The sequence below is a fragment of the Haliotis asinina genome, chromosome 5 (genome assembly GCF_037392515.1).
Source record: "Haliotis asinina isolate JCU_RB_2024 chromosome 5, JCU_Hal_asi_v2, whole genome shotgun sequence".
Classification (NCBI taxonomy): Eukaryota; Metazoa; Mollusca; class Gastropoda; order Lepetellida; family Haliotidae; genus Haliotis; species Haliotis asinina.
Window position 1 is genome coordinate 34,648,685 of NC_090284.1, and position 14,011 is coordinate 34,662,695.

Below are 14,011 nucleotides of genomic sequence, written 5' to 3' on the forward strand. Positions count from 1 at the left end.
ATCAGCTCGGGTGAAGCCATGTAGACATCGTTCACAGAAGTGGGTCTTTCCTTTGTATGCTGATTGGTCATACAACAGCTTGCTAAAGTGTTTTATCCATGTGTAGTGATACTTGTCACCTCGCTGGATCATGAATATATTGATAACTTGGCGATCCTTCACCGGGCTGACCCTGTGTACTATTGTTGTGTTACCTTCGTGCCCAAAGACATTTATAGCCAGATTATTCTGTTTTTCTATTTTAGTGATCTGGGATATGGGGGTGGGTTCATCTATACCATCCCAGTTGAGCCCATCGTCTTGGGGATAGCTAGAAAGCCTATCTGAATGAGTGCCAGCTGGAAATAAGGCTGACCTGATAGCTAACCTCAGGCAATCGTTTCCTCTATTCTTAACGTTTACTATGGCATGTTTGTTTCTATAGTAGGGAGGCAAGGCTAGGTATGACCCGCCTCTGAACGGCACGTAGTTAGCTATGTCTAGATAGACATTATCGATTTTATCTACAACCCACCCGGACCACAAGTGTGTGTAGCGTTCTAGGTATTCTTGTATCTGCTGAAAACTGGTATCGATTGATGTATCAATGGTCTCTGTATGTGTGGCGACCTCTTGTTGACCTCGGAAGTAAGGCTGAACATACTCAGTGGTACTCCCAACCTGCTTATCGAGCGACATTTTCACTGTGATCTGAAACTTGATACTTCCTAGATTATTTAGTTCCTGGTTGACCTTATCAGCTATCAGAGGCTTGATATCTGTAATGTCTATGTTTCTATCAACGTGCATGCGCCAACCTCTCAAATAGTTGCCTACAGCGCGCTCAGTGCGCACGAACTGTAGGTCAATAGCTCTATTCTGTCGTAATAATTCTACAAGCTGTGGTTTTCTCATACGGGAATACCCGCCTAAACCCAAATCGTGTGCCTCGGCTTTCAGTTGTTTTACAGTGGGACGTGCTACGGGGGCATGTGATAACAATGCGGTTAACCCGGCTCTCCCCAGGTTTGAATAACCCGTGTATCCAAGCTGTTTTGCTTGAGCTTTTAATTGTTTTACTGTAGGAGGGGCTTCTAAACCTAGTAATCTCAACAATGCTGACTTCCACATTCTAGAATACCCGATCACACCTCTCTGTTTTGCGACCCGCTTGAGCTCGCTTACAGTAGACATCGTGTTTACACCTAAGAGAACCAATGTCTAATTGGTTCACAGTAAGGGGAGGTAACCCTTAAGTGGCTATCTTGAGCAGTCGCCTACGTTCTTTTATGTAGCCTTTTTTATTCTCGTAGATGAGTTGATGTCTGACTACGTTCGCTCCGTGAGCTTTACATAGACAGTAGTGTCCTTTAACCCCGATACCACACACAGAACACGTGTAGTTAGGACTTCCCATATGGAAACAACAGAACCCCTGATTCCTGCATTTCCTACCACAGGCCTCGGTCTTCCCCATAAGTATATATTCGCATCGGTATGGAGCGGGTCTCATGTTTACTTATATAGGTATTTTAATTGCTTCGCAACCAACGCAGTAGCTGCTATACCCAACACTATGAAGCCCAGTTCACGATTCATTTGTCCCTTGGATGGTGTGTAGTACTGAGCGAGTGTGGGTTTATTGAGCGGTTCCAATTGTTTACCAGTTAGTAGGTAGTATTCTTTCATTGCTTCATCGACATCGTAGAATGTTTTAATGGCATGGTTTTCACGCTTGAGTTGTTCGTTAATAAAATCGATCCTCTGGAGGCGTTTTTTAACGTACTCGTCCTGTGCTCTTTGTAATTTCTCAGTAGCGAGATCGTGTCGCTTCCTTTCTTCCTGTATTTCAGCCGCGTGATCATCTCGTAGTTTAGAGAAGAGGAAATTACTCCCGGAAAATGCCAGGGCATTCACTAACGCCCCACCGACCATCATAGCTATCGTGGCCATCCCTATATTTATTTCATTATATTATCAGGTATTATTCCTTGTTTTACTAGGATGTCTTTTGTGGCCATCGCCATACCAAGGTTCATTATGAGCATACCCATATCCTGCAGGTTGAAATCTAGCTTGATAGTTGGTTGTTTAAGCACCATTTTAGTCAACCGAGCGTACCCTACGGCTAGACTGGCGACCACTGTGGCGTGGTATGCGTCGTTGACGAACGTTTTCCCCTCAGACATTATGTATATGATATAAAATATTAAAATTATAACATGATATGCGGGTCGACGGTGGGGGATACCCCCACACCCCCACTGTTGGGGGTTACCTCACTGTTGGGTGGTGGCTCACTGTGGGAGGGTACCCCCACGTATAACCATGTTATAACCACGGCAGCAGTTACGCCTACAGCCAACAACAGTCGGGGGTTGGTCACTTTATGTTGGTTACACCACCGTTTTTTACCGGCAGCTACTCTCTTAGGATTCTTCTGCCTGGTCACTTCCCTCACTGGTTCTTGTGAAGGGGTCTCCTCCACTGTTGGGGGTACCTCCACTGGTTCCTGTGCAGCATCCATCTATACTATTATTATTATTCTTTCTCTCAAATTGACAATGTTTTGCTGTGATAATCGCCGCCGTCACTGGAGCCAACAACATACCATATTTGTGGTACAGCCCGCAGCTGATAGAGCTCACGGCGTGTTCGATAAAAGGGTCTTTCTCGAGGTCCTCCCACAGGTAAAGTCGGCGCTCTGGTGGAATGGGAAGGAAGTGTGATACAATACCGGTGTATATCTGGGTCATAGCCGATCCTATTGTCTTTGTCATTTCTGCTCCGAGCCGGGACTCGTATCTAGCGTACAGCTTATCGATTTCTTCGGCTGACATTTTGTGAATTTTATCCGGAGTGTAGTCTCCAAAGTAATGTTTGGCTTTGCCGCCAACAGCCAACGCCACCAGTTTCTCTCGCTTGTCATCAGTGGGGCCTGCCGGCGTGGGGGAACCCTCCAACGACAATTGTTCGAGCAATTCCTCACACTCCATCTTATAATATAACAAGTAAGATTTAGTTTTAACTATATAATACCCGATGCAGACAAAACACAGAGAAATGAAGGTTAAGTTGCACACGACAAATACTTCAAATATCATAGCTATATGCTTAGCTTTGCTTAGCTTTGCTTAGCTTTGCTTAGCTTTGCTTAGCTTTGCTTAGCTTTAGCATACTATATATGCTACTGGTTGGTCGGTTTTTAGAACGAGCTTAGCGTGTTTAGTTTCAGCGAGCTGTTTCTTTACCCGTTCCCGTTCTAATTTACTCATCACATCGTTCTCTCTCAAACACTCCTCGAACGAATCCCTGTCCTTACAGTGAAATAAGGCCACCCATCGCGTCTGCTCCCTGAGGTCTTTCAACACCGAGTTGAACTTCTGCGTTAGCACCCAGACGCTGTGATTTGCATGCCGGCCGGAGAAGGCCAGGTACGATAGCATGTCTCTCTTTTTTGTTATCTCGCGATTAGCGCTGCAGTCGTCCAGTATAAACAGCGTCGGTTCCCCTTTAAATTTCTCGTGAAGAGCTTTCAACCAGTCCTGCAGGCGTGTTCCAGGGTCGATTTTGTGTACGTCCGGGTCCGTCATCACCCAAGGCCGCGCGTACGTTTTATTCATGCTCAGAGTAGGGCACATGATAACGATGTTATCGAACACATCCTTGTAGTAACCCTCCAACATATCCAACACGAAAACGGTCTTCCCACAGCCAGTCTGCCCGCACACTATGGCGCAGTGTGGGTCAGTGGGTAGTTGTGGGTACCCCTGGGGGGTGTGGGGCAGTGGGGACTGTTTATTGTTGGGGGGTGTGGGGGGGGTACCCCCCATCAGTAGATGGCTTGCACGAATCTCCCATTGTCTATATTAAGTTGCGCGTCCATAATAACGTACAGATATAATTTCAACTTACCAGCGGTTTGAGCCTTCTTAGTAATCTGGATGGTTATCCCTTCGCTGCCGTTATCTATACGGCGCCCGCTACCGTGCAGTTTATCATCATCCGTGGATCGCATGTCCAACCATAGGGCGTACTTGGTGGTCAGGTATTCACCGATCTGCACGGAGCCGAGGTCCAGGTCCTTTGTTATATAATCCCCCACTGGGAGCTTTTTTATCTCATCCCACTGCTGGTGTGGTCTCATACCATGACTGAACAGCTGGTTGGGCACGCCCTCGATGGTAACTTCCACCTTTTCAATCTCGGGGTTGAAAAACTTCTCGCTGTCCCTCCGGAATGGATCGTAATCCTCCACGGGGACGACCAGGATACCTTTCATCGATCGCGCCGGCACGTTCAGGTTGATATTCCACACAGTGTCGCTCTTATCTCGCACGACTGATCTATGCCTCAGTGCGCGATCGTACAGGATGGCCATCTTCCCAGAGTACTGGTTTCGAACCTGCCTGGCCAGCTCCGGGCTAGTGACCATGTCGAACTCAAGAGAGATGTTGTCTATGGCATAACTGGCCTCATCACCGTTCGGCGTACGCACTACTTTGCTATAGTCGTTAAACGTGAGCTCGTATTCGAGCCTATCACCCAGCGCGGCCTGGTAAAACGGCGCGTGTCCCGTGAGCAACTCGAAGTCGAGCGGCACGCAGAATCGATTCCCGTATGCTAGAGCGATGGCCTTTTCACCGTCCGATAGCTTGTTCTGCTGGTCTTGCGTGAAGACGTATCCTATGCGCGCCCGGGTTGATTTGCTGATGCCCTGGTACACATCATTGACTCGTTCTCTCTCGCTTTTCCAGAGATCCTTGTAGCAGTGAAACACGTCGCTGTCGTCGATGCTCAGCACCTCGTTACCGCTGATCTTGACGGTCGTTTTCTTGATGATAGCTCGACCCACGTTCCGCACTAGCTCGCGTTTGTCGTTGTCGGAGGTCAACGTGATATTGAACGCCAGGCGAACAGTGCCTGGTACAATGAGGTCATTCTCACCAAGGTTTGGAAATCTAACCAGCAGAGTTTGATTCTGGTCTATCTTGCTGGGATTGTTGGTGATGGTCACCGACTGGCGCACGGCTCTGGCTCCTAATGGCTCTCTCAATCTTCTGAAAGGATCTAATTTTCTGCCGTACATTGTTATATAAAAGAAATATATTTTTAATACTAATGGATGAAGACATAGATATGACGGAGATGCCGGGCGCTAGTGCCCAGGCATTCGATGATGAGCAGGAGACCTCATTTACTAGTTCACCATTGAACCAAGAACTCTTGGAAACAACGGTAAATGATTATTACGAAAGTTTAAGAAGAGATAAAAACTACGTTGAACCACAGGGTCGATACCATAAGAATTTTTTTATTGATACAAAGGGTGTTCTACGCCTTAAGTCTGACCCAGGGGTTGACCTCTTTAACAAGAGCAATAAAAAACCACTGGCCTTGTCAACTCTAGCCAGCCGCCATGGTGTCGAATTTATCCGTGAACATCTAAACATGCATGATTACGGTGGTGCAATACCTAAGGCCGTTAAAGAAGATCTGCAAGCTACCAGATCCCACCTCACCACTAGAGATGAAATGACACCACAGCGTGCTACAGAAGCCTCGGACAGCATAGAAAAACTGTTGAGCACCTACTGGGACAAACCGTTACCGGGGTTTGACTTTCCGGTAAGGGAACTGCACGGCTTAGACGAAGCCGTGAAACGCGTGCGTGGAGAACTCGTGAACAACATGGGGAAACTGAACGAAATCGACGAGCACATCACTAGGGAAAAAACCAAACTCAACGAAACTGAAAACGATGATATGAAGCGTCGTATCAATGAACGAATACGTGATTTAGAAGACGAGAGACGTACACGATTGGAAGCCGCTTCCTCGAATCGTGAACAGCTTCGATCCCAGATCAGTCGCATTCGGGAAACAATCGATAGAATACTGAACGAGGATACAACTTTAGCCAACAGGATTCGGATATTGTTCCGGGAGCAAGGGATCACCATAGCCAGCATTCTGACTGCATTGGGTTTCATCATATCAACCTTGGTGGTGTCACTGGTGGGAGGAACCCCCACACCCCCCACACCTGGCGGCGGGGGAACTCCCACAGGCGGTGGTGTTAAAGACTGGATAAAAAAACTCGGGGAAGGCCTAGCTAAACTGGCTGGTAAAGCCGCCGAAGCCCTTCCCGGCATCCTGGGTAGCATCGTCTCGTGGTTGTTGAGCGCTCTGCCTAAAACTGCCATGTGGCTCAGTCAAAACCTGTGGGCAGCCATCGTCGCCGTGGCGGGTCTGGTGTACGTAGCGGCTAAGAAATCTTTAACCAAATAAGTCCCAAAGTTACCCCACCAACCACTAGGGCCGTTTTATTATGGATATGCTGCTGATAGGGGGGTACCCCCACATGCATATGGGGGTGTGTGGGGGGCACATGAACTTTAGACTCCGGGGGTGGCGCCACTATACCCTTTTCACGTGGTGGGATGTGTGGGATATAGGGGGTGTTAATATCGGGGTTGATACCCAACTTTTGGTCCGCCGTGGCTATGACTATTTTGTTGTTATAACCCACCACTTTTTTTATTCTCAGTTGCATATCACTCGGAGCCATGTACAACCCAACGCCGAACACGTAATTGACTTTCGATCTGGCGTATTCTAACACGTTTTGGTAATGGTCGATGGCCCTCGGGAGATCAACTGGAGAATTGATAGCATCATCAACGTTGGAAACGAATTGTGTCTGAGCGTCGTAAGCAGTTCCCTTACCGAGGATGTTGGAACGCGTCATCGACTGCGCACCCAACAGCGCCCACACGTACGTTCGAATCGAGTCGTTCAAGCGTATTGTACCAGCACGAGTGAATTCTTTCGATGTTTTTGAGATCATTTTAGTCCAGGCTGTGGCTGCATCAGGATTGGTTTGCTTTATACAGCTGACATGGATCTTTTCATTCGTTGTGGGGCCTGTAAATGTATGACGGTTTGGGTTGTATGAACCATCTTTAGAACCGGCATAATATGTTCCGGACCTGTAGAAGTACACGAGAACTATACCGAGACCATGGTTCACACCAGGAAGGCGAAAGTCTTTATTCGTTGGAATCTCAAACTCCCCACAAATACGTTCATAAGCGCGTCTATCATAGGGGTTATTCGTCATACTCCACGCTTTATCTTGGGGAAGAGGAGCACGTATTTCCTTCAATATTCGTCTCGTTTGATAATAAATATGAAACAAAATAACCGCCTTACTCAGTTCGTCTATACCGTAGTCTGGTGTCACACCCGACCCTGTCGTCGCACACCACACAGCAAAGTTGAGTTGGTTCTGCCAAAACTGCATTGGGTTTTGATTCCAGTTTACCACCGCCTGCGCGTTATTAACGGACACGATATAGTTTTCAAAGATATCAATAAAGGTTGTTTTAAACCCCGTACCATCTGCATTCACCACGTTTTTCAAGTGTGCTAAATCCATATTATAATATATAAATTATATATTATAATATGTACATAACACTTCCAGGGATAACGAGCGGTGAGGCCGTTCAGCTGACGCACGCGATCGATAACACGTCAGGTCAACTCGAAGTCGCACTCTGCGATATCACCTACCTACCGCAATGGACTAACATTAATATCAGCAACAATAAGCTGTTCGTCAGTGGAACTCGCAGCCAGATAACTGACGGCTACTACAGCGTGTGCTCTCTAAACGACGAGGTCTTCAAACCCCTGGGAGCCGAACTCAAGATGAACGACTCAAACGGTACAGTGGTGTTAATCAACAACGGAAGAACCTCATTGAGGCTCGGCCGACCATTAGCGAGGATACTCGGTATGTCTCCTGACGAGATAAAACCAACAACAACCGTCACAGGCACGAAGTTACCCGACCTAGTACCGTACCGAGAGCTGTACATTCATCTCGATCAGGTGAGCACAACGTATAACATTCAAGGAGGTCACCCTTCCACTATACTGAGAGCAGTGCCGGTGAAAACTGAGAAATTCAACGACGGTAGAACCGAGTCGTTTTCACCACGGCAGTATAAGAGATTAACCCAGGGCAACATACCTGAGCTGACAATATCGGTGTTAGATATAAATCATAATCCTGTAAATATAGGATACCTCAGCTTAACGCTTCATGTAAAATGACCAGCGCACAAGGGCCCGGAGTGAAAAAATGCGTCAATATCGGGATCTCCGACCTTGGAGACACGCGCGGTTTCGACGCTCCCGGAGTAGATGGTAAATCGTACGCCTTGCAACTGAAAAACAACATTTACAAACGCGTTGAAATCCCCTCCGGTGGAACCCTAAGTGATATGATAGATACCACAAGAGCAACAGTCAACACTAAGTACGCCCTTGTCAACACCGGTGATAATAATTGGATAATATACCCATCGTTCGGGGGTAAACTGTTCGACTTAGACGATGTTGAGAGCACTACCGTCGCCCGAAACAAGCCATATATGCTCGTCTTCACCGAAGATGACAAGTGGGTGTTGTTACCCGATAACGACGACTGGTTTCTCAATATTAGACTTGTCTCTCCCTACGTGTTCACGGATAACAAAGACAACCACCTAAACAAAGTCGTGAACAATGGAACCCTGCTCGTGGCTTACGTCCCAACTCAGAGACGTAGCGTAGTCGTCAGCCCACTCAATACTATGGCAGCCCACATGCTATCGAGTAGACCAGCCATACAAAACGTGAAATTGCAGTTGGTGTCTGAATTCGAAGGTGTGGTCACTATACTAGAGAGTCTACCGGCAAACTCAACACTGGTCATCAAAGTCTACCTAGGGGAACCATCAGGGAATGATATCGAGATCGTGAAGGGGATCAAACTCGGGTGGGTGAAACGACACCAGTATCAAGTTTGCAACGTTTACGTGCGGGTGGGTGTTGGAGCCGACACCAGTCTGCAGGGGGTCAACGTGATCGTGGAAAACAAGATATCACTAACCAATATCTTCCTGCCTGACAACATACACTTCATGGGTATGAAGTTCACCCCTGAATTATTATCAGAAAACCAGTTGGAAATTATATCGTAATAGTATAATAATGACCAGTCATCGTCCCAACACTACGCTTAACGACCTGGGAGATACGGAGGGATTCGATCAACCTGGTGAGGAAGATGAATTATATATCCTGCACTTCAAAGACAACGTGTACAGACGGGTGTCGTTATCAGATTTTAAAGAGCCCAAATGGCTGATCAACTTAACACTCACCTCACCTTATATCATATTAAACGAAAATAGGTTTGTCTCTAAGATTAGGAACAACGGTATCTGGGTCGGGGATTTCATTCCGGAGGTATCCATATCCATAAGAAGTAACGGGAAAAATAGGTTAAGGTCTGTATTAAAAAATAAATTAACATTTAGCAATAATCCTTATGGTAAAGATCTTGTTGATAGAATATACTCCTCTTTCACACTCATCATAGAAGTCTTCTTTAACCAGGAAAACATCGCAATAGTACACCAAATTTTACCCGGGGTGTCAATACGCTGGCATGCCGTACACACAAACGAATATTGTCGTATTGTTATACAACGGGATACCTCCACGGGTCCTATAAACCACTTAATAAGCCTCCGTAAGGGAGTTTATATTACAACAGAAAAGTCTATTAGCCTCTTACCTATTACCATAACTGATGGTCTAGAACTTGTAGACTTCAAATTCATTGATAGATTTTTAACTGAAACCCAATTAAAATATCTTTCAAAATATACATTATAGGATGGGTCTGTACCCAGTCGTAGAGGAAGTAGCGAAGACGCTGGAAACCGTAGATGGGTTCCGCTTGAGGCAGTTATGTGATGTGAAACGTCAACTAGAACAAGACCGTGACACGCGTAAAGCACTATGTAAAAAGTACAATAGAGCTTTCAATATCGTGGACGGGGCTGACACTACCCTTATGGCAACCAGCATGGGACTAGGGGCGGCAGGCGTTGGGTTGTTAGCTACCATCGTGGCTGCACCTATAGTGCTAGGTATTGAAATAACAGCTAGGGTGGCAGGGTTAGCAGGATTGGCGCTTAAGTTAGTATCACGCAGACTTAATCGTAAGGCATTGAAACACGACGAGATCAGGGTTCTGGCCGAAGCAAAGCTGAACACAGTGAGTGAGCGTATTTCCACGGCACTCTCTGATAGTAAGATCTCAGAAGAGGAGTTTCGTTCAATCCTATCTGAACTCTAAAAATATAACGGAATGAAACAAGATATTCGATCCAAGTCTCGTAAGTCTGCTATCAGCGAGGACGAGAAAAAAAAGTACATAGAACAGGGGATACAAAAAGCCCAGCAAGCCTTTATTATGAACACCAAAGAGATCGTAGGCGGTTCACGTTAAACTGTTTCATCGATATAAACATGACATAGGGGAACACGAGGGCGATAGCCGTAAGCGAGCCACCGATCCTATATGGTCAGTCAAAACTTACAACATAGATAAAGTGGATATGAAAGCCGACGAACCTAACTTGTACTACTTGAGGGATGGGCCGGGTAGGGGGTTTGTAAGAGAAGAATTATTAATCGTACCGTACGGCACAGTGTTACCTCCAACCAACACAAAGTAGGCATAGTAATTACCGCCAACTTTTTTGTAGTAGGGGTAATAGTAGCAAGAGCTAATGTCCCAACCAAAGCCTTATTTAATAAATAAGGCTTTGTAGAGACATTTCTTGAAAGTGGTCCAGAACCCCTATTCCCTATACTACTCTCAACAAATCTGTGACACCACTTCTTATTCCACACACTGATTACAAAGCTAGCATTAGAACTTACATCCATGATCTGATGCAGAAGAAGTGGGACACCCAAGTAGGTATAAATAAATTACATGAAATAAAACCGCATATTGGTTACACCTACTTGGGCTGTCAGTCCAGATTTGAAGAAGTTATTTTATGACGATGTCGTATTGGCCATACTAGATATACTCATTCATACCTTTTAAAAGATGAGGATCCTCCATTTTGTATCCCTTGTGATGAGAGAGTCATGGTCAAGCATATCCTGCTTGACTGAGTTGAATTCTCCATCACAAGGGATAAGTATTTTACTGTATAAACCTTTAAGGGTCTTTTTAACAGCGTTAGTTCTCACTTAATCTTTGGTTTTTTAAAAGACATTGATTTCATGACTGAATTTTGTTTATTATGTGCTGTAGATAGTTGCATTTTAATTAATGGTAGTTAAGATTAGTAACTTAAACTGTTAGTGGCTGTACCCTCAAAGGGGGTTGAAGTACCGTAAAATTATTGTCCTCCTGAGAGGGTACGTAAGTCCCAAAACATTTCATGTACGTTTAAACTGTCCGCTGTTTTTAATCGTAGTACATGTGTGTTTTAATTTGTGACTAGATGTGACTAAATTGCTAACATCTGAAGGGATGGTGTAAATCCAACTAGGGTCCATGCAGGAAGCAAAGGTACTGTAAGTCCCCATGGTCACTAGTATGGTGATCTACCTTCAGTTGGCAATCTATAGCCTGATTTTATAGTGTATTGTCCAAATGGTGATGATGTTTTTAACCTTCCACGCTAGTTTTAATTCCATTTGTGATATTCTAGTTGTTTTACTGTCCTTTGTTGACAGGTTTTATAGCAGATATATATTAGATGTTCTCATCACAATATGGCTGAGATATTGCCGATGTGACGTTAAATTTTAACTCACTCACTCACTCACTCAAGTTCTAAGGTATATAGTAGTCAGGGTTTCTGTTTCTGCTGGACTGGCACTGTAGTAGGATAATCATCTATTTTTTCAGTTTGTGTCAAGGCAACTGGTTCTCCAGACTGTTGCAGAAGTTTATCGGAGATGGCCCTACAGATGACCAGGTAGGATGTAGTGAGGCTGGTGGACAGACTATTTCTCTCCCAGTTCATGCATGCATGCATGCATAATGACTGACTGCAGGGAGCGATTTGTGGTCATACATAGTGAATGGTAACCTTGGTGATGATGATGTCAAGCACCACCTAGCATGTATTGTTTACAGGCCAGTATCCTAACACTGTGAAGTATGTTTCTGGAGCCTTCAATATTTTTGCATCAGATAAAATACTATGCATTAGAGACTGTTTCTGTAGAGAAAATGTAAACCTTTGTCTCACATTAGAAATTATTTTACACAGGTTTTAGTCCTGTAAAATGTCAGTGATGACTTTCTTGGGCAAGATTAGGTGGTCTACGGAATATTCAGTGTTTTACTAGTACCTTTTAGTATTACGTCAACTTGTAACATTTCAGGACCGAGTTGCTGCCTTAACAAAGCTCCTTGACACTGTGGAATACAAGTACTATATCAGCAGAGATATCATCAGGTATCCTTGTTCACCCCTTATATGTTAACATACACTCAGCCACTCACTGATGAGGCTCATCAGGGCTGAATGTGTCACAAGAGTGGAAGACATTGGGAACATTAATCATGCATGTGTCATATTGGTGCCAGTTACTGTCCACTGGATATATCAAACCACACAATGCTAAATTTGTACTTCACTTGGAAAGTGTAATCCCAAATATGACAGGTGTTAAGTCTGACAACTTTCTGAATGGCATTGTCCATTAATAGCTATCAGCTGTGAGGTGTTCTGATCTAAACTGATATGTTCTAGGGCTAGACAGCGACTGTTCGTTAGTTATGTCAGTTAGTATTCTGACTTTGTGCGTCTCTCTGAGAGACTGACTGGGTTTGAGTCATGCACAAGTTGTACAAGATTGTGTGGATTTTCTAAGATTGTGTATCCACAAATGTAACATGTACTACATTTAAGCACTTTCCAGAATTCATAGTGTATTCATGTGTTTTGGTATATTCCTGATGTTTCAGCGCTGCAGACATCATAGATGGGACTGTGGATGAACACACCCTGATGATCTATGTGGCCCTGCTCCGGAGGAGGGTTAGTACTGATGCTCACATGCACTCACCAGATGGCACCCCAGACTTGAACATCAATTCAGCAACAGTTTCACATTCTTCATGTTTTCTCCAGGAGTACTTCCACAGATGTTATATACACTGACTGTAGCTTAAACAGAATACTCATTGAAACAATCAGAAAAAACAGTGCCTGATACAAAACAATTTTTCTTCTAGGCCACACTATTTGGATAACTTTATTCAATGACTTTTAATCCAACTCATTAGTCTCTTGAGGAGGATTGTCCAGTCCGAGTAACAAGGGGTTGTAAACAGACAAGGCACAAATAGATTTATGTGACCAATATCATCCTTGTGTGTACACTAAGGATATCAGTATATATATTGTCAGTGTATACCTGTTGTGTATGATTCGTTACTTGGTGTTTACCTGTCTTCAGTCAGAAAAGTATGTCTTAACCCCCTGGATGCCAAGGGGTTTTTTTTCAGACGCACATTTTTGTAAGGTTTGAAAAGTACATGTTGTGCGAGATTTGCGCTCGCGTGGTCCTGAATCTGTGTACGGCTATAAAATTGCACAAAAATGTAGAATATTTAATTGCCGAATATGTTCAACAATGTTGACGTGTGGCATCACTGCCGATGACCGATTTCTTTCAAAATGGTGGCTTTGCTGACAAGGGTACACAGGATTTTATGAGGACTCTTTCCTTGATTAAGGGATCTTTTGTTCATAAATGTGAGTTGTAAGTAATCAGAATTATTCTGACTATCTGTGTATTGTTACATGTTTTTATCGTTTGCATTGTAAATGACGGAAGAAACCAGAAATGCTGACAAGTATCGTTGTCGTTCTGCGTGATTTTTCACCAGTCATGGCATCACGCTGCACTAAAAGTTTGACATTTTTTTTCATGAATTATCAAATGATTGCATTGTATCTATTTTTAATTTGCTATTTCTTGCTACGATATTCTTCCCCTAAATATTCTAAGCGTATTGAGCCATTGTAAGCAATGATTACACGGCTGGATGCTGGAAAATTTCCTAAAATGCTATGCAGTGTAAAATCGGAATATTTCTTTGTGCACATTTCAAACAAGCGCTGTCTTTCTAAAACAGTGTTCATTT

The 14,011-nt window shown here is 44.4% G+C and overlaps 1 protein-coding gene across 1 annotated transcript in view; it reads left to right on the forward strand.

The window, feature by feature from the left end:
- Positions 1-14,011, forward strand: part of LOC137284150 (serine-rich adhesin for platelets-like) — a 57,389-nt gene that overhangs the window by 24,642 nt on the left and 18,736 nt on the right. Inside the window, exons 6-8 of the mRNA XM_067815839.1 lie at positions 11,759-11,828; positions 12,241-12,314; positions 12,827-12,899. Coding sequence (XP_067671940.1) covers positions 11,759-11,828; positions 12,241-12,314; positions 12,827-12,899 — 217 coding nt within the window. The remainder of the gene's footprint in view (positions 1-11,758; positions 11,829-12,240; positions 12,315-12,826; positions 12,900-14,011) is intronic.